The sequence below is a fragment of the Dromiciops gliroides genome, chromosome 1 (genome assembly GCF_019393635.1).
Source record: "Dromiciops gliroides isolate mDroGli1 chromosome 1, mDroGli1.pri, whole genome shotgun sequence".
Lineage (NCBI taxonomy): Eukaryota > Metazoa > Chordata > Mammalia > Microbiotheria > Microbiotheriidae > Dromiciops > Dromiciops gliroides.
In genome coordinates this window covers 62,857,448-62,877,650 of record NC_057861.1, presented here as the reverse complement: position 1 = coordinate 62,877,650, position 20,203 = coordinate 62,857,448, and the positions used below count along the sequence as shown (strand labels likewise).

Here is a 20,203-nt window from a genome sequence, read left to right as displayed (position 1 = left end):
TTTGCAGACTCCATCTTCTTCCCTTTTCTTGAAAGTTGAAATCTGCTTTTCTCCCATTCCACACTGTTTTTTCAAAGATCATAGACAGGAGCTCAGCAATCTGTCCCACCTGCTAGTTATTTCAGTGCCTAAACATGGTTGTCTCTGTCTGTCTTGAACTCAGCCAGGACAGGTGGGCACTGTCGTCTTATCTCCTTTTTCATCTTGGGTATTAAATCCCCATTGGCCCTTTTCCATCATTCTTTGCAGAAAAAAATTAAAGAAAACTAAGAACTGAGCAGTTCTCCCTTCTTTGAGCCTGCAGTTAAGACCCTAACTACCAGCTGGCTCCAGACAGCAGGCCTGTCTCTTCCCTGATCACCATTGTGACCCCAGCAAAGCTTAAAAAACAAAACCCCTAACACTGTGGCCATCCTCAGCTTTCCTCTCTAGCCTCGGTTTATCCTGAGCTTTGGCATTACTGACATGCCCTTACCAGACTGTGCCGCGCTTTTGTATTCAGCTGCTCTTATTGTCCATGTCTTTTCAACATTTAAGTTAATTATTGAATTCTCTGTGCATCCACATCACACTCTTTAGATAAATCTCCTTGCAGTTGTGTAGCGAATTTAGCTGTTCCAAGTGTTTTCCCATCTCTGCATTCTGTAATCTATGTTCTAAGGGGTCTTTTGGTTCTGACATTTAAATTGCATGGGTTCTGGTAGGAGTTACACCTCCTACCAGATGTAAACCTTAAAGATAAGCTACATTGTCGCTTCTTCTAGTAGTTATGCATCATCACTTTGTCATTCATTCATCTGCCTCAACCCTGTTTCAATCCATTTTATTTTCACTACCTATACCACCTCATGGGATAATAAATTTATAAAGCAAGTTCATGAGCTCATGTAGGAAACGGGATTTCCTATATCATCTTTTTTTGGGGGGGGGTGAGGCAATTGGGGTTAAGGGACTTGCCCAGGGTCACACAGCTAGTAAGTGTCAAGTGTCCGAGGTCAAATTTGAACTCAGGTCCTCCTGGATCCAGGGCTGGTGTTCTATCCACTGCACCACCTAGGTGCCCCAGTATTTCCTATATCATCTTAAACTTTCCTTGTCCAAGTTTCAGAAATTTCCTCCCATTTGGATATTTGTTCAGCACTGTTCATGATATTATAGATTTCCAGTCATGTCATTCAGCCTTCATCCCTCCAGACTAAAGAACCCCCGTCTTTTCATTTTGCTTTCTTATTTTTCTAGCTCATCTAATCTTTTGGACATACAATGACTTGGGTGCTAAGGATCTCTCTCCAGAAACTAACTAGATATTTTGTATGCTGCATTGTGAAATTCAGGCTAGGACTCCAGTGACTATAGTTCAATTAACTGTTATTTTAGGACAGCCTGCCTTCTAAGAGAGCCTCTGTGACCCATTCAGGCATGTGCATTTGCACCTCAAGGCAAATCCCTCCAGCAGCTGGGAAGAAAGGTTTCTCACAGATACTAGTTCCAGCTACAATCCAAACAAGGCTCTGAAGAGCTTTGGAACCCTGAAAGAGAAGGGGTGTAGCTCATGGAGAGGGTATCCCTGGAGGAAAAAGAATAGGTCCCCTTCACCAGGTTTTGTTTATGGTCTCCCACTGACCTTCCAGATCCCATGATGAGGTCCATGTGGAAGAGGATCTCCAGCAGATCACCGTTGAAGTTGAATCCAAATGTAGCATTGATGCCATGGCTCCCCAAGAAGAGGCTAAAGGGTAAATTTCAGGTTACTAACAAAGCGCTGGCTGAAAGCCAGTGGCTCTGCAGTGGTAGGAAACTTTTATCCCTATTCCTTGAAATATGCATGGTGTTAGTCACTAGCAGTTGCTGTGGGTACAAGGGACCTCCCCAGTCCTGTTATCCTCTATGACCCCACCCCAGACAGGATTCTCCCTCAAATAAGAGAGGTATAGGACCCAGAGGATTCAGCATCTAGATCAGAGTTCTTTTTAAAGATGGAACAAACTGTGATTTCCCCACATCAGTGTTATTAGCTTTTTGACTAACAACTGAAGTTTTCCCTCAGAACAACCTGGGTTAGATTAAAGAAGGTTATAGATTAATTCTGTTCATTTGATGTTTAGTCATTTTCACTAGGGTCTAACTCTTCATGACTCCTTTTGGGGTTTTCTTGGCAGAGATACTGGAGTGGTTTGCCATTTCTGTCTCTAGTTTATTTTACATATGAGGAAACTGAGGCAAACAGGGTTAATTGACTTGCCCAGGATCACATAGCTACTAAGTGTCTGAGGCCACATTAGAACCCAGGTCTTTCTGACTCCAGGCCTGGCACTCTGCTGTGCCACCTAGCTGCCCTAACTCTATTCACACTTAGGCATTATATCAGGAAAAAAAGGCTGCATAGTATAGTGGAAAGAACCAAACTTCAATCAGAAGACCAAGTCTCAGCTTGGTTACCGCCATATGTGATCATGGTCTTTTCAATTCATCTCTCTGGGCATCTATTTTCATATCTGTAAAATATTCACCTATCCCATAGGTCTGTTGTGAGAAAAGAACTTTGTAAACCATAAGGCACTACAGGAATGTGAGTTATTGTTACTATTCATTATCAGTGTTTACTTCAGTGGCTCTCAAAGTGTGGGCTGTAGACCTCTGGGAGTCTCTGAAACTCAGGGAGTCCACAAGGTCAAAACTATATACTTAGTAGGGCAGCTAGGTGGTGCAGTGGATAGAGCACCGGCCCTGGAGTCAGGAGGACCTGAGTTCAAATTCGGCCTCAGACACTAAACACTTAATAGCTGTGTGACCCTGGGCAAGTCACTTAACCCCAATTGCCTCACACACACACACACACAAAAAGGAGAAAAGAAAAAACTATATACGTAGTTAAACTAAGAAATTATTTGCCCATTAAGCTATCTGTATGAGACCAGACGTTCTTCATATACTTCAACCAGAGCAATGCATCACAACAAATTGAATGCAGAAGCAGATGTGAGAATCCAGCTATCTACTATTAAGCCAGACATTAAAGAGATTTGTAAAAAACATATAAAACCGTGACAGTCTTCCCAGTAGTTTTTTTTGTTTGTTTTGGAAAATATAGTTATTTTTCATAAAAATGTTATTTATGTAAACAAATAATGGGTTTATTGTTTTGTTTTAAGTAAGTTAATAAGTATTTTTTTTTTTTAGTGAGACAATTGGGGTTAAGTGACTTGCCCAGGGTCACACAGCTAGTAAGTGTTAAGTGTCTGAGACCGGATTTGAACTCAGATACTCCTGACTCCAGGGCCGGTGCTCTATCCACTGCTCCATCTAGCTGCCCCGTTAATAAGTATTTTTAAGAATTGATCCATTTTAATTTCTAATGGTAAATAATAATAAATATAACCCACTTAAACGAAAGCTCTTTGGGATCTTTCATAATTTTTAAGAGCATAAAGGAGTCCTAAGACCAAAATGTTTGAAAACCTCTGCTTTAACCTAATGTCCTCTATTGTCCATTTTTAGGATGTTTTTTTTTTCAGGGCTATGAGGGTTAAGTGACTTGCCCAGGGTCACACAGCTAGTTAGTGTCAAGTGTCTGAGACTGGATTTGAACTCAGGTCCTCCTGAATCCAGGGCCAGTGCTTTATGTACTGTGCCACCTAGCTACCCCTGGATGCTTTTTTTTTTTTTTTTTGGATGAGGCAATTGGGGTTAAGTGACTTGCCCAAGGTCACACAGCTAGTAAGTGTTAAGTGTCTGAGGCCAGATTTGAACTCGGGTCCTCCTGATTCCAGGGCCGGTGCTCTATCCACTGCACCACCTATCCACCCTGCCTTTTTTTTATTAGGAAAACTGTATGCAGTTACTTACTACATGATGAAAAAGGCAAAACAAATTTTGGCTTAAGAACCAATTGATCAACAACTATATGTTGTTAATAATTCAGATAAATCTTACATATACCAGTACTATACACATTCTTATTTGTCCCCCACAATAAGCCTTTGGAGCTATGTGAGTTTTATTATCCCCATTTCAGAGATCAGAAAAGTGAGGCTCAGAGAGATAGTGACCAATCCAGAGGCACACAGTTTAGTAAGTGGTAGAACTGGGACTTGAAACCCAAGTTTACTGATTCCAAGTCCCTCCTCTCCTCCACTACATCTCCTGAGCTCTCGTGTATGCTGAGCAGGGAGTTACTGTCTAGTTGAAGAGACAAGGCTTACTTACATATGGAAACAATTAGATTTTAAAAGAGTGATTCGTTCAGTTGTATAGGATAGAATGTGAGCCCAGTAGGGGTTTAGATGAGAAGTTTGAGCAGAAGGTGGGGCTCTTATAAAGGATAGGGGTGGGACTCAGAGACAGGGTTTGAAAGTGCAGGGAGATGGCCTCCCCTGTTCTTTTTCAGGCCAATATTCCTGGGTCAGCTCATGCTCCCCCACCTAGGCAGTGCATCCCTTCCCTGCCCATCCCCTACTCTGCCAGTCATATTTCCCACCCCTGCATACAGGGAAGAGGCTTCTTCTGCCTGCATTATGGTCACACCCCCGGCCACCGTGGAAGTGGAAACCACCAGCCAGGCCTCAGAGCCAGCCAGCCAGGCCTCAGATGAAGACGATGCACCTGTCACAGACCTCTATTTTGTAAGTCTCCACTGTGTCCCCCTCGAAGGGTCAGGCTTGTTTGCTCCTCTGCCCTCCTCCCCTAGTCAGGAAGGCTGGTTAAAGAAGACAGTTTTAAAGCCCCTGGGCATCCATCTCCTCCCGTGAACACCATCAGTTGTTTAAGATCCCACAGCAAAGAGAAGTATCTCCTGAATGGGAACTGCCCCAGAGAAGTCCTTTCTAAGGCTGAAAGCCTAGCCCTTTCCCCAGCATATATCAATTATCACATAATATTTCTGAAGACATGTACACATGAACAGAGCCTGGTGCTGTATCAAAAGTTCAAACAATGCAGCCCGGTGCCTTATCAATGAAAAAGGGCCCACTTGCCCCACTTGTCCCAGTATTTGTCCAAGTTGGTTCTTACTGATGCGCAGCTCTCTGCTGAATGGGGCATTGAGGCATGGTTGGGGACTTGGGACAAAGCTGAACCAGATCCGTGCTGCCTTGTACTTCTGAAAAGAAGGTACATGGCACTGAATGACCACACTTGTTCTTCTTGAGTGTGACAGGGGCCAGGGTGGCCAACATGAATCATTGGGTACTCTGAGCCATTCACTTCTAGTGTTTGGGGACCTATATACATTTCTGTGAGCCTGCAGATGTCGTAAAGCAGTTTGTGAGACTGCTAATTGACCAGCTCAGCCTGTTCCTTGGGGAAAAGTGAATGCACCTGAACCTAATTGGGTAAAATCTGGGATATGGAATGGGGGGATGGGGAGGTCCCGGAGGAAGTGGGAGGGACTCTGGGAAGGGTACATTGTGCTTCAGCTAAAAGATCTTGAGCTACCAGTCATATTATGCTGCCAAAACTCAGCCCCAGTTCATTACCTTCAGGACATCTTAGGCTGTGGCATGGTAAGCTGATTCACAGCAAGGCCTTGACCAATTCTGTTCCCTTTCCCTGCAGGCAGATGCATTAGACGATACCGAGGAAGCCTAGTTCTGAGACCAAGGGAGTAGGTGAGGTGGTCTCTGGGTGTCAGGAGAGGACTGGGGTACCCCAGGGCTAGGTTCCCTCGGGCAATTCCTCACAGCTGCTGAACACCTTGCTGAGAATTTTGGTGGGGGTGGGGGGAATGTCCAAGGGAATGGGACCTGCTCTTGGGAATCCAGCCCTGGGCTAGAACAGGAATTTATTTTTTAAAAAAAAAGGCCATCTGCCCGAAGCTGCCCCCTGTCATCCCGGCCCGTCTGGAGTTTTCCATACTCATCTCTGCATTCCTGCGTGGGTCCAGCATACTGGCTCCACGCCTCCATGGCCAAGATCAGTCTCCTTTACCACCAGGAGAGCCCTTGGTCTCTGTGAGCCAGGGGCCTCCCCACATCCTGCTTGTCCTTCTGGGCCCACCTCTTCCTCTTGTCCACGTGTGGCTGGTCTGTTGCTGAGGAATGCCTGTCCACTGGATAGGAAAGTGGCCTAGTCTCTGAAGCTTTGCTTCTGTGTAGTTTATTCCAAGCATGCTTTTTTCTACCCCTGCTGCTTCTTACTAATGCTCCCCCATGTTCTTTCTTTCTCTGGGTGCTGGGGAGGGGGAGGGGCAGCTGACCACACTTTTTAAGTTGCCTGGCTCTCCTCTCCTGGCTAGATTGGGCCTCTCACACAACTTTCTCTGAAGAGCTGCTCCTCCACTCCCACCCTGAGAAGCAAAGAATGATGCTCTTTACTCTGTATTCATTCCACTCTACTAGGCTCTCATCCTCATCCTCGGTGATTGTTTTCCTCTTGAGCAATGGTCTTGTGTTGGTGTAAGCCATTCTGGTGTGTGTGTGTGTGTGTGTGTGTGTGTGTGTGTGTGTGTGTGTGTGTGTGTGTGTGTGTGTGTGTGTGTGTGTTTACAGCCGGATTGGGGCAGCAGGGGTGACTTGGGGGACAAGAAGTTCCTAGCAGAATAATAATAAAAATAGTTGGTATTTCTTTAGCATTTTTCAGTTTCCAAAGCACTTTTCTCAAAATAGCCTTTAAAAGGTAGGTAGGTAGGTAGGTAGGTAGGTAGGTAGGTAGCAAAAGGTGCTTGTTTGCCAAGCGGAGAAGCTGGTTAACAGAGAGCCCCACAGAGAAGGCCTGGGAGAAAACGGAGCCTCCACGGGATTTTCACTACGAAGTCAGTGTATCCAAGGATATGCAGGGCACAGGTACTTTCCTCCAGCCAAGTGGGAAAAGGCTGAGCTCAGGGCTCTGCTGTTTCCATCACTGGCTCTGTCTGCCAGCTAGTCCCTTGGGACCTCCAACCTCCTAGCCTGCCGTTCAGCTGCTTTTCACCTCCTTGAGTAATTAATTTATTTTCACTCCATCCTTTCTCCTCTGTTTCCTTCCTCCCCTCCTTTGCCCTGCCGCCATCCAGTTCACGGATGGGAGGTACTGGATTTACTCTCCCCGCCATCGCCGACTCCGGGCCATCGTGCTGTCCCCCTCCAAGACTGTAAGTGAACCCAGCCTTAGCTTGGACACGCCAGATCGAGCTGACCCCAACTCAGCCAGCTTCCATTTTAACCAATTGGTACTCTTGCCACCTTTTGACACCAATCCCCGCCCTCCACTTCTTCAGGCAGTACAAAAAAGACTGCAGACTGATTACCCACTCCTCATCCCCACCCCTAGAGGGGAAGTGGGTTACCTAGAAAATAGCACCTTGCCTGTTTTGAAAGGCAGAGTACATACAATTAATAGATTGATTTTTATCATTTCTAAATGTTAAAATGAGCTTTCTAGTCCCAAGAAAATCACTTTAAAAAGTAACCTTTTTAGTATTATTTTTAAAATTTTTTTGGTGAGGCAATTGGGGTTAAGTGACTTTCCCAGGGTCACACAGCTAGTAAGTGTCAAGTGTCTGAGGCTGGATTGGAACTCAGGTCCTCCTGAGTTATCCTCTGCACCACCTAGCTGCCCCAGTATTTTTTTTTTTCTCAAAAGTACTTCACATCTTTCCCCACCACACATGTATAAACTAGGTGGGAGCAGGTTTCAGTAACCTCATTTTTTCACATAAAGAAATTGAAGCCCAGGCTCTTCCAACTCACAGAAGTCCATGATGGAGCCTGGGCTAGTCAGAACATGTTTCCAAACTCCCAGGTGATTTTGCTTTTTCCACTTAGACCATACTTCTTCTCTTCTTTTAGATGGTCGATATAGATCCCAGTGAGGATAAGCAGCTTGATCCAAGTCAGTAAATTTGCAACAGAACATGAGAAGAGGAGCTGCTAGTCTAGAGGTTTACTATTTATTTAATCCGCTTATAGTTCTGTCTTCTTAATCAAGTCAGCAACTATTTACTGACATCTACTGTGTGCAAGGCCCTCTGAAAGGGTCAGACCTGCTCCCTGCTCCCTGCCCCCCATGTTCTTTAGGGGAAGAGAAAAATCCGTGTAAGCAAAAACTGAAATACCCCCCAAAAGATAACTAATCCAACAGCCTAAGAAATAGCACATGGGATTAATTGCCAAGTGAATGGAAAAGACAGAAACAAAGGAGAGATTGGTGTGAGTTGGAGTTGGTCAGAGAAGGTGTCCTGGAGGAGGTCCCTGGGGATGAGCAGGATTTGGATAAGTTCCCAGACTGTCAGAGCTGGGAAAGCAACATTAGAGATCACCTAGTTCAACCCCATCATTTTACAGGTGAGGAAACTGAGGCCCATCGAGTTTCAGTGACTTGCCCAAAGTCACACAATGGGTAAGTGGCAGAGCCAGAGCTCGTAGCCATATTTTCTAAGTTGAGTATCTTTCCATAATGCTATATATACCATAGTGGCGGGCATAGGAGCAGGAGCAAAAATACAGCGCTGGGAAGGCAGCAACCAATGCCAAGATAAGTTAGTCAGTTTGGCTGAAGTAGAGGATTCAAAGAAGGTAAAGGTTAAGCATGGAAGGTATGTAGTTCTAATGGAACAGAAGGAATTGTAACTTGATCCTGACTATAAAGACATGTCACTTCAGACATTCTCCTTCCCCAGCTGGCTTACTGAAGACCTGAAGAATGGAGAACGGGAAGCTTTGCACCCTTAGATCTAGGGGCTGTTAATACTTAGCTAGTACTTCAGTATCTGAGAGAGGAGCACCTTAATCTGGCTCTCCAATGTGGTACAGGGAGGAATGCTAGAATCCTAGATCTAGAGGAGGTCTGATGTTGGAGAAATATAGGAACCTGGACCACTTTCAAAATAGCCACCATTTACATAGCACTTTAAAGTTTCTAAAGAACCCTATCATTTATTATCTTATTTGAAGCTCACCACAACCCTGTGAGGTGTGTACCTCAGTTAATATTGTCCCCATTTACAGATGAGGAAACAGGCTCAGAGAGATCAGCTGGCTTGTTCATGCTCCAACAACTAATGTTGAAGGTAGGATGCAAACCCAGGTGTCTCCTGACTCCCTGTTCAGTGCCCTCCCTTTCCACTACATTGAAGCTGAAATCCCAGCACCAAGAGGAGAAACACCGCTTCTCTTGGCTGAGTAACCACCTCTAGACAGGAACAGGCTCAGCTCTCCTGACCACAAAGTTGTCCTGGTCCCACCTGGGACTTTTCTTTCCTAGGCCTACTCCCAAGCTGTGGGGTGGCAGCCACCTCTCTCATCCCATCCCTGTTACTGCGTGTAAGGAAACTCTTTCTGGGCCAAAGGCTAGGGTATGGCTGGAGGACAAGGGGAGTAAGAGGAATTGGTATTTACACAGGGTAGAGAGGTCACCTGAAAATTGCCCTTTCCTCGTTCCATCTAGGTGTGGCTCAGGTGAGGAGAGAGGGACTACAGCATCCCCACTGGAAGGCCAGTTTTCCTGTTTGCAAGACAGGATTGGTGGGCAAGGCTGAGATCGACAGACTGGCAGGGATTCCCTGCGAACTATGTTTTGCTCATGTCAGGTTTAAATTGTTCCATTAGCTATCCCAAGAGATCTCTCTGGCTCAGTATTACTAGCCAGGCCAGAACAGCTAAAGTCCATTCCTCTTTATCTCATGCTGGACACCCTAAGTGTCTAAACCAACACCAGAACACTAGCTTTCCTTTTGACTTCAAGCTTCAATTAACAGGACCTCCCTCCCAGTTCCCCAGGAAAGCAGTTGCAGCAGAATCACTAGCTTGTTGGGCCTGATGTCACCTCTTAATTAAACACAAGTTATTACCTCCTGATTAAGAAGTAGAAGAGAAATCCCAGGTCTGTAGCCTGGTCTCACTACAGGTACAGTTGGGCACTCTGAGGAGGGCTCTTTAAAATTAAAAACAAGTTCTCTTTGTTACCTTCCTTTTTGTCTCTAGTCTCTCTGTCCGCCTGCTGTCCAATGCGTTGAGTTAACTAACTGCTTCCTTTGCATATTCCACAAATTAACCTAATCTACCCTGCTAATTTGTGCCTCCCTCCCATCCCTGCTCTAGACAGTCTCCACCCCCTCCCCCCACCCCACCCCTGTTAGCCTGGCATTATCAGTGGATTCACTTGATATCCCAGTACATCCATTTCCACAGCATTAAAGGTACTGAGTTATTGAAATAGGCAGTAACCGCTCAAGCAGTCAGCACTGCCCTTGGCCCATTCTGTTCAAGGCTAAGCTTACACTAAAATTGTTCCAGATAGAGGGACTCAGGTATGTATCAGCGTCGTCCTTTGGAAAGGGGCCATACCGATTAAGGTGGTGAGGAAGGTCCCAAGAATGCAAACTCTTCAGAGAAAGCTGTTTTGCCTTCCGGTATACTTGTTCTTACTCTCGGGTTTCCTACTCTTTTATTTTTTCCTTTTTTTCTTTTCTCCTTTTTTCTCTCCCTTGCTCCCTGCTCTGCTGCTGCTCCTCTTGCATCTCCCCCGCCGTCTCTGGCAGCCCACCGATGAGAGGAGCTGGGTTTACTCCCCACTCCACTATAGCACGAAAGTCCACTCGGTCTCTGATGATGAGAGCGATACAGTAAGTGTACCATAAAAGTGCCTGGTGGGTTAGCAGGGAATTTGTGGCTGACTGACCCGTGTCCTGGTTCCTGGCCTCTCTCAGCCACTGACCATGTGCTCTTTGTGGGTGGAGACCTTTGGCCATCTCCCAGTCCAGCCGACCCCATGAGTTTCCTGGCTCTGAACAGCAAATTCCGAGCCGTTGGGAGCCAGCATTAGACCAAGAAAATTCCCACATTTCTTGGGGAGAGGGAGGCCGTGAAACTGGATTTGTTCCATCCATAGCCCTCCCAATGGGTTAGGAATATGTGGGAAGGAGCCTTTGTTTCCCTCTTCAGTTTCTTCTTACGTTTTCCCTTTTTGCCTCTTTGCAGTAATTTCTATGCAGACGGGAAGCCTGAAGCCAAGCCTAGTCCCCTCTCCAGGTTGCCGTGTTACCCTTGTGTCGATATCCTGCCCATCTGGGCTGGCCATAAGGGAGTTTGCCGACTCGCTGCAGAACAGGACCTCCTCCGCCAACGCGAATCCCACTGGAACCCTGCCTGAGCCTCCTGTCCTTGTCGTTTCTTCCCACTGACCAACTCAACCGTGACCATCCTGGGACCAATGGCAACTGACTGAAAAGACTCAACTCCCTAGCCCAGAATGCCCAGAAGAAAAGAAATCAGTGGGGTGAAATCGAAGTGAAGGCAGTTTTCCCCCTGGGCACTCCTGTAAACTACCTATGAGTGTGTGATACTGTGAACCTTTTTAATTTTTAAATCATGTATTTATTTTGGGTCTTGAATCTTTGCACACAGACACAGCAGCACAAACGTGCTTTTTTTTATCTGATTAATTGCACTTTCAGTTCCTCTCTGTACTACATGTATATCATGAGATCACATGAAACCTCACTGGAGTTCTTGAGAGGGCAATTCACCTTGGCTTTGTGGGTGGGCTGGGTATGGGTTCAGTATGTGTTTGGTCAGGAGAAAGACAGGGTCCCCTATATGGCATCTCCATCTGAAATCTGTGCTCCAAGCCTCTGGACTGCCAAGTTGCCAGTGACTTATAAAGTGAGTTGGGTCATTGACAAAGGAAAGAAGGAAGGAATTGTTACTGTCTTTTCCTCATCCATTCAGCATCACACCCCCTTCCTCATCTTCCTCAGCATTCTGAGAATGTGTTAAGCCATTGCTGTCCCCATCTTTGTATGGATTGCTTAGCCCCTGCTGGAGTTCAATGAGTCACCCTCTGCATGGCATGGGCCTTCTAACAGGCATCCTGAAAAAGGAATGTCCCCCCCCCCCTCATTTCTCTGATGTGCCCTGGGGCAGGTGTGCAAATAATCGCTGCCCAGTTTTTGGGAATCGAGTCTGGATGTCACACCAACCACCCCCCACCTCAACTCCCCCAGCTCCACATGGAGAGAAGCGACTCATCCTCTCTGAACATGTGCGCAAAACAATCAGGTGACTACCTGTCAGCAAGTCAACCACCAACTTCCATTCACATCCTTTGGACAGATTCTCAACTTTTTGAAGGCCCGGCCGGCTCCTGCTCTTGTCTAGAAGTATCATGGGGGAGATGGAGAAAACACTGTTTATATTGTTGCAAAAGAGGCTTTGGCATCATGTCCTCATCCAGAATGACATTGTGTTCCCCTACTTTATAGAAGTAGGAGCCTGACACCAGATATATGCCTTGATCTGAAGGTAAGGACTTGGCTTTGGTGGAAGCTCTTGGTAGCCATGGGGTGTGGCAAGGTTAAGAGCTCTGCCTTTGGATTTGGAAATGGATTTATACCCCCTTTCTCTTCCTGCAGATTTGATTCCACTGGCCAGAAGGGAAACATTTTGACATCACCTACTGGCTCAAAGATCACGATTTTTGAAAATGCTGCTCTTGAAATATTGATGTGTTCTACCTGGTGCTCCTGAGGTGTGGCATTCCCTAAGGGACTGACAAGGACTCAGAGAGTCCTCATGTCTCCCTCACCTCTTTATGGCCCAAAGTGGCTGCCCCTCTGAGAGGTATGGAGCCTATTCCTTTTACTCAGAGCTAAGAAGTGTGGACTTCTTAATATAAATATGACCAAGGATTTGGATTCCAGAAGAGACCAAGGCAGTGTTGGGGAATTCTTCTGTTAGATGTTAAAGCAATGGCTTCACCAAAATTTAAGCCACTCTGGAAGGGAAAGGGGTGGGCAGTAGCAAGGAACTTGAGCCATTGTGCACAAGACTTGATAGGGCTATTTGTAACTAAAGCAAGGCATAATTGTTGAACTGGCTGTTTAGATCAGCAACAAGCAGGGCTTTAATCCACTTTGCTATTCAGGAATTTCCAGAGACAATTTTTCACCCTAAGCATAACCCCAAAAACCCTTCCTACTTCACCACCTTTCCATCCAGTGCATGTTTGTCTCTGGCAGACAAATCAATTGATGACATCATTTGTTAAGGGCAAATCTCAAAAGCTTTACCCCGAGCATATGCAAGTTTTCACAACTAACCTATGTGATTACCTACCCCCCCCACCCCCCTCCCTCCCCAACTAGGCCTGGCAGGGAGGGAAACAAAGGGTTCATTATTGGTCTAGGAGATTAGGCTCTTCCCTGCTTTGAGATTCTTTGTCTACAGAAACAACATTTAAGGGTTAATGAGTTGGTTTGTTATTTTTAATGGTGGGGGTAAAAAATAATTTACTGTATAGATTAAAGAAAGCAGAGACCATTCTTTGGAAAAGAGGGAGTGAAGGAAGAGGAGGAGGCATAGCCAACCACAAATAAGGAAATAAATCTAATGGTGCAGCAACATCAATTGGAACATTTTTTTTCCAGATCCCACACTAGAGTTGTTAGTCATTCCATACTAGAGTCTTTCCAGGTTGAAAAGAAGCTAATTTGATAAATCCTCCTTACCAATTGCCAACTCTCCTCTCCACCTACTGAATAGTGTTTTGTTTATGTACTTATGAGGTTTTTAATCTTCCATTAGCTTCCTGTCACCTGCACTGCACTATTTGATTGCACTAATCTGCAGTATCTTGTAGAAATTAGCCTAAAAGACAGGAAGGTTTGGGGAATGAATATTGTCAGGCTGGAGAAGAGAGAGGCCAGGGAATCCCTGTGTTTACCCTTTTCCTGGTCTAGTTTGAGGAAGTTTTTGTTGTTCTTTTCTTAAATCTGCCATAATTTGCAAAGTCAGATGTGGTGGCTTATAAAAATTGTAAGGCATCTCCTTCCCTGTTATTTTCCCTCTGTCACTTTGCAGCATCTGAAGAGTGTAGTTTCCCTTTCCTCCAGACCTGTTACTCTCTGAACACCCAGAGGAGTATCATTAAAATCTGGACCCATCACTACTTACCATACACACCCTACCCAATGAGAGGACTCACATCTAAATCCTTACCCAGCCCCTTTTGGAGGTGGATTTAAATGGAAATCCCCAATTCCCCTTCCACCCATTCCCAACTTTCACATCCCAAGAAATTGTGATCTTAGTTCATATTCAGGGAAGCCTCATTGGTCATGTTGATAGCAGTTAGTCCTTGCCATGAATTACAAGGTGAGGAAAGGTACCCATACTTTGAAGTCAGGGCCTCTTGGATACATTCATCAAACCATCATGGAATGCTGTTCAAGTAGTAGTCATCAGTGGAAAGGCAAGAAATCAGCTCTCTGGGAGGGAGAGGATAGGAGTACATTGAAGTACAGTGGGAACGCTCAGTTTAGGCCTTTGAAAATTTTTGCTGAGTGAGGGAGGTGAACTATGAGGGTAGTCTCTGTAGGTCGTAAGATATTGAACAGCCTTGTATCTCTGGGTTTTGAGGCATCTGAAAGTCCTACTTTTGGGTCACCTCTGCTGGACCCTCTATACTATTTGCACAGTTACCTCTCTTACCACAAGAAAAACCAAGTGACCTCATTTTGTGGCTGGAAGCTTATTTTAAGTTCTGTTGGGTTGAGTACTGCATGTATATAAGCTCATTTTCCATCCCTCTCCACCAAAGGAGACTTTGGTGATGTGGGTCAGTGTGGAGAAGCTAGCTGATTTTCATCTACTACTCTATAATCTGCATTCAGGAAGGAAAAGGTCTCCCATCCAGCTTTCTGGCAAAAGGAACAGTGGGCCTTGGCCCACTTAGAGGTAATGGGGTTGCTGGGCATCTTATACTTCAAAATGGTGCATATTGGGTTCAAAGCCCCTGAAGCTTTGAGGAGCTGTGCACATGGACCAGCATAAATCTGAATGTTGCACCCCAGTTTAACATATCTTACAAAGGTCTTTTTATGCACCCTGGAAAGAACACTACATCTGTCAAGGACTAAACAGAAACATTTATTGATTAGGTTATGGAATCCCCACCAAGGGCCTTTATCACCATGATACAGTGTAATGGTTCCTTCTGATGAGTGCCCCATCCAGCAAACACAAGTTGTTGTCGGAAGGCCAAATATGCCACCTGGGCCAGACCTCGTATTGATGGGCTACCCTTTGAGGCTAATGAACCATTACAGCAGTATTCCCCAAAGAGCAGCCCCACCTGGAGCCTCTAAACATCTCAGGAGTTGAACACCCCCCCCCCACCCCCAAGTTAATTATTTATCCCATGGAATGGAGTCATCCACCAAGAGGTGCTGAATCCTGATTGTGTTAAGTGTCACAATTCAGTGACCCTAGTTTTCCCTCGTCTCTCCCATGCCCCCACCCCTGACACACTGAAATGATTTGTGACATATTGCTTCCACACTGCACTGCTGGGCTAACCAAGAGGGAGAACATAAGAGTTATTGGGGCAGGGGAGGAGAGGGAATGCTAACGGACCAAGGGGACGATTTATCATCCTGGGACCATCTTCAAGGACTCAGAACAGCCGGTTTGCCCCCACCCTCACTTGTTTTTATATTCCCTGTGGTCCTGTCCTCCTTCCTCAGAAAGGCAAAACCCTTAACTCAGGCCTACCAGGTTGCTTCTGATTCTGGAAGTCTCCAGTTGACACAAGAATAAAAATACCTGCAGTCTATGTCATTTCTTGAGTCTTACTCTATAAGAGTATCATGTTACAAATGTATGTAAGTAGGTATGTAGTTTAGCATATATGGGGGGAGGGGGGAGGGGATAGAAAAAATCCAAACTTCTGTTCATAGTCATGTTTCTATTTTTGCTTTAAGACATGAAGGCCCTTTTTTGAAGCCCTCTTTGTCCCCAGAGAGCTGTAAATTAATGCTAATTGTTCTTTTCTCAGTTTGCGGCATTAACTTAGTCTTCATTGAGGAGGAGAAAAGGCAAGAGCTATTTATAATGTCTAATGAATGAATTGCCTTACCCCAATGAGGACTCCTAAACCCCCGATTGTTCTCCCTTGAGTGTAAAACTCTGTATCTACTCTCCTGAATGAGATGCCTCCCTCTCCTCACCTGTCTTGTCTCCAGTGGCTGCTACTTCTAAGGAAGTGGATGGTGTTGGAATTTCTTGTACTGTATAAAAGGCATTTCTCTGATATCATTTAGGCTGCAGTCCTCCTCAGAACCCTCCTGAACCTAGACAACCCGACTTTAGCTAATGCAATATACGTGGTCACTGATGGAGCCTCTTCCCCTCTACTGTTTTGTCACTGCAGACTTGCAGCTTCTGTCCCGCTCACCCCTGGGTTACTCCTGTTTGTTCTCTACAGTAGCTCCTTGTTGGCCTTCTTCTGGTGGCAAAATTGCATTGATGTCTGACTGATCCAGTCTCACAGCGTAACTGATTTAAACAAACAAAAACCTTGTGTGTCTTAATCCTCAAAGAGGGTTCCCATGTACTCAATCCCCCTTTTGTCTGGTATTTGACAATCAAGGTGTGGCCTCCTCTTTCACACTGTCTCTCGAACCCAGAACCCAGGACATGAATTCTTCTGTAGACCCTTGCCACCACTGCTGACACAGAATAACACTTGTATGCAAATCCCTTGTCCTGACCTTTCCCCACCTCTTTTTACTTTAAAAAGGTGATCTCTAATAAATAAGGTGACAAAGCACTGGTCTCTGCCCCATATATGTGTCTTAAATTCCTAGGATAAGCTTTCCTGGTCTTTGGTGCACTTGGGAACATCACACCTCCTTTTGTTTGAAAGCACTTTCAGAGTCAGATAACATCTGGGATGAAATAGACTTCAGAGCCTAGAATGAGGGAGCCTTAGAACCAAGCACATAAAACTGGGAGGAGCCTTAGAAGCTTAGGGATGACTCTGGTTTTACCAAATAGTGGGGAGCACGAGGGAGGGGGGGACTTCTGGAGTTGAGTCTTGCTACGCTTGTGAGAGCTTATAAAGGAAGTAGTACTGAATGTAGCAGGCCTGAGTTCAAGACCCACCTCTGCTATGTACTGCCCTGTGATCTCTGCAGCTCACCTAATCTCTCTGAGACTGTTTCCTCATCTTTAAAATGGGAGTCTACCTTCCATGAAAAAATATACAAAAAGCTCTTTGAAAACATTTTAACTCTATGAACATAAGCAATTAGCTAGCTCATTTGACCCTCACAACACCATTCCCCACCTCCCCAAGATTTACAAAGTAGTTGCTATGCCCAGTTCACAGATAAGGATGAGAGGAGAAAGGGAGGGAATAAGCATTTATAAAGCACCTACTATGTGCCAGGCACTATGCCAGGTTCTTTATGTCTCATCTGATCCTCATAATAGCCCTGGGAGGTAGGTACAGATGAGGTAACTAAGTCAGAGGTTAAGTGACTTGGCCAGTGTCACACTGTACCTGGGGATAAATTCGAACTCAGGTCTCCCTGACTCCAGGCCTAACACTATTCACTTCCCTGTCTTGATGCCTCTAGTTTGACTTCTACCACAGGCCCCTTCATCACTGCACTACAGTCAATCTATAATTAGATTTTTTAAGACCTGTGCCTATAGCAGCAGCGGCTACAAAGATGAATGAGACATAGTCCCTGACCTGGGGGGCTCCTAGTCTAGCTTAGGGGACAAAATAGACACACATGAAAAGAGAACTAACAAAGCAACCACAATCCAAGGCAACAACATCAATGAGCACCGTGTGAGTGGAACAGAAAGAAGGGGCTCTGGGATCTTAAAGGAAGGAAGAAGTGGCCCGCCTGGCCTGGTTTAGAAAGGCTTCATAGGGCATTGTGGGGCTTACGGGAAGAAAGGCTTCAGCAGAGGCAGGAGTGCATCTGGTGCATTTAGAATCTGAGAATTAAGTCCTATAGCTGAGGAAACTTGGAGGGAAATAGGAAAGTGAAGGCAAGAAAGGGATGGGGGGGAAAGAGTAGGAGAGAAACCAGGCTTTTAATATGAGGCTGAGGGAAACAAAAGCAATGAAATTAAAGGAAATTGTAGCCATGGGAGCCACTGATGTGTCTGAGGGGAGAGGTGACGGAGCTGGCTCCCCATGTGAGAGAGCCTGAAAGGGAAGGAATTAGAGGCAAGGTCACAGATATGGGGCTATTTGTATTAGTAATGTTCCAATTCAGCCAAAGTACCTGCTATGCACAGAGCATAGTACCAGATGCTAGAAGTCAGTTCAGAAAAGCCAGTCTCTTGCCCCTCCCTGTGGAGATTAGTCTAGGAAGGGGATGAAGGCATTGTAAATCAACCCTCACCCCCCAGTAATTAACTTACTTGCAACACTTTCGGGGACTGTATTTTCGAAGCATTCGGTTCACATGCTCTGTCTAATCTGCCTTTAACCGCCTCCCATCTGGGCCCTATACCCACTGTACCATTTTGATGAGCTGAAGTGACCTTGTAGCCTATATCGAAGCCTGAAAATCACATCCATCCCCCTAGTACTCCTTTCTAGGACACGGCGTCTCCAGGGTTCGAGAGACAGCGGCCTCAGAATTAAGCCTGAACAAAAGCAAAAGGGCCATCCAAGCCGTAGGTAGAGTCAGGGGGAGGGGACCCTGACAACACAGCACCTGGCTATCAAAGCTATCAGGGACTACATTGTTTGGACAAGCTGCATAACCTTTCTGGGACTCAGTTTGCTCATCTGTAGAAGTGGTTTGGACTAATTGGCCTCTAAGATCACTTCCTGATCCAAACCCGTGATTTTAACGAGTACAGAATATTGCATACTCTGGTCACCGTGTCCCTTGATTTAACAAGTTTTCTTTGTTACATGGGAAGGCTCACCAGGTTTGGAGATAGAAAGGGCAGGGGTTTATCGGGAAAGGACTGATGATTTAAGAACAGTAGGCATCAATAAAACTTTGACAAATTGTTGTTTGTCCTTCATTCTCAAAGAGGACCACAACATCAGGAGGTGATGATGTCATTACTTGCAATGAATTGGATTTGAGGGAGGGCTGAGTCATCAACCTCTCTCTCCTCTGAAGCCATCTGGGTCCAGTGGCAGGTACCCATCAGGACAACTAGAAATGGCCCCAGTGCAGTGGGAGACCTTGGCCTTTTTAAGCTAAGGTATTTTCCAGGTCTCAGTTTGCCTGAGGCATTGGCCATCTAGTGATTAATGCTAGGTTAGGAATGAGGCAAAGAATGGCCTCCTTTACCTAATCAAAACAAATTCTAGCTAAACTGTCTAAAATATCTAATGAGTGGTCGCCAATAAATTATAAGCTTTAGCAAGAGTTAGACTTTTAAGCATTTATTAAGGAGAATGAGAATTTGAGAAGGAGAAAGAGAAAGGCCTAGATTCCTATCTATTAAAGGGAGAGCGCATTTCTAGCTGCCTTCTCCACCAGCATCCCCAGGAAAGAGAGCGAGACCGAGCGCCAGTCTCTTCCTTCTTCCTCCCACTAGCCAGCGTCACTTCCTGATGTCAAAGAAAAGACTCCTGGTCTTGCCCTCAAAGACCTTCGCTTCATGGGCGGAACTCTACTACAGTAAGTCTCCAGCAGGTGGCGTCATTCCAATCGTTACAGAGCCAATAAGAGGCCTAACAATGGCCAATGAAGCTTGAGCTGGGGGAGCTAGGTGGCACAGTGGATAAAACACTGGCCTTGGATTCAGGAGGACCAGAACTCATATCCAGCCTCAGACACTTGACACTTACTAGCTGTGTGACCCTGGGCAAGTCACTTAACCCTCATTGCCCTGGAAAAAAAAAAAAGCAGCAGCAGCTTGAGCTGGGACCTATTGCTAGCCAATCTATGAGAGTCAGTGATTTGGAGTTAAGGCATGGTCCTTAAAAAAACTCTAGGGCCTAAACCCCAAAATATCTTGTGAAGTTTAAGTTCTCAAAATATATTCCTTTGGGCAGAGCACCCACAGGTAAAGGTATGATTCTCTATATGGATAGAGGAGGGGGAGAGAAAGAGGGAACTATATTGCCCAAGTGGAGCATGCTAGTTGGGTCCCCAGTAGGGCAACCCTTACTCACAGGATGCTAGTTGTTGTTCATCCTTCATTCTGGAAGAGGACCACAACATCAGGAGGTGATATCATGACCTGAAGTGAATTGGATTTAAGGGATAAATTATAGTTAAATGAAGAAGCCACCAGATGGCAGCTTCATCCTTCAATGACCTCAGCCCAAAAAGCCTTCCCTGGTCTGGCCCTACACCAAGTTTGACTCCAAAGAAGATATGAGAAGATGCCTCCCTCTGATCCCTTGCAGAGGCGAGGGATTATGGGTGTGGATCACTGCATATAACATCAAATTTCTTGAATATATTGGTTACTTTTGCCTTAATTCTTTCTCCTTTCATTTTTATTCTTTATTA

At 45.4% G+C, this 20,203-nt stretch overlaps 1 protein-coding gene across 4 annotated transcripts in view; it reads left to right on the top strand.

Moving 5' to 3' along the window:
• PIP5K1C (phosphatidylinositol-4-phosphate 5-kinase type 1 gamma) overlaps positions 1-11,035 on the top strand; it is a 142,999-nt gene extending 131,964 nt beyond the window's left edge. Inside the window, exons 15-19 of one of the 4 annotated variants that reach the window (XM_043979762.1) lie at positions 1,632-1,736; positions 4,490-4,622; positions 6,989-7,066; positions 10,454-10,537; positions 10,893-11,035. In XM_043979762.1, coding sequence (XP_043835697.1) covers positions 1,632-1,736; positions 4,490-4,622; positions 6,989-7,066; positions 10,454-10,537; positions 10,893-10,895 — 403 coding nt within the window. In that variant the 3' untranslated portion in view covers positions 10,896-11,035. Of the gene's footprint in view, positions 1-1,631; positions 1,737-4,489; positions 4,623-5,553; positions 5,614-6,988; positions 7,067-10,453; positions 10,538-10,892 lie in introns of those variants that run through there. The other 3 variants (XM_043979763.1, XM_043979766.1, XM_043979765.1) reach the window with 3 other exon arrangements.
• Positions 11,036-20,203: the final 9,168 nt, after the last annotated feature.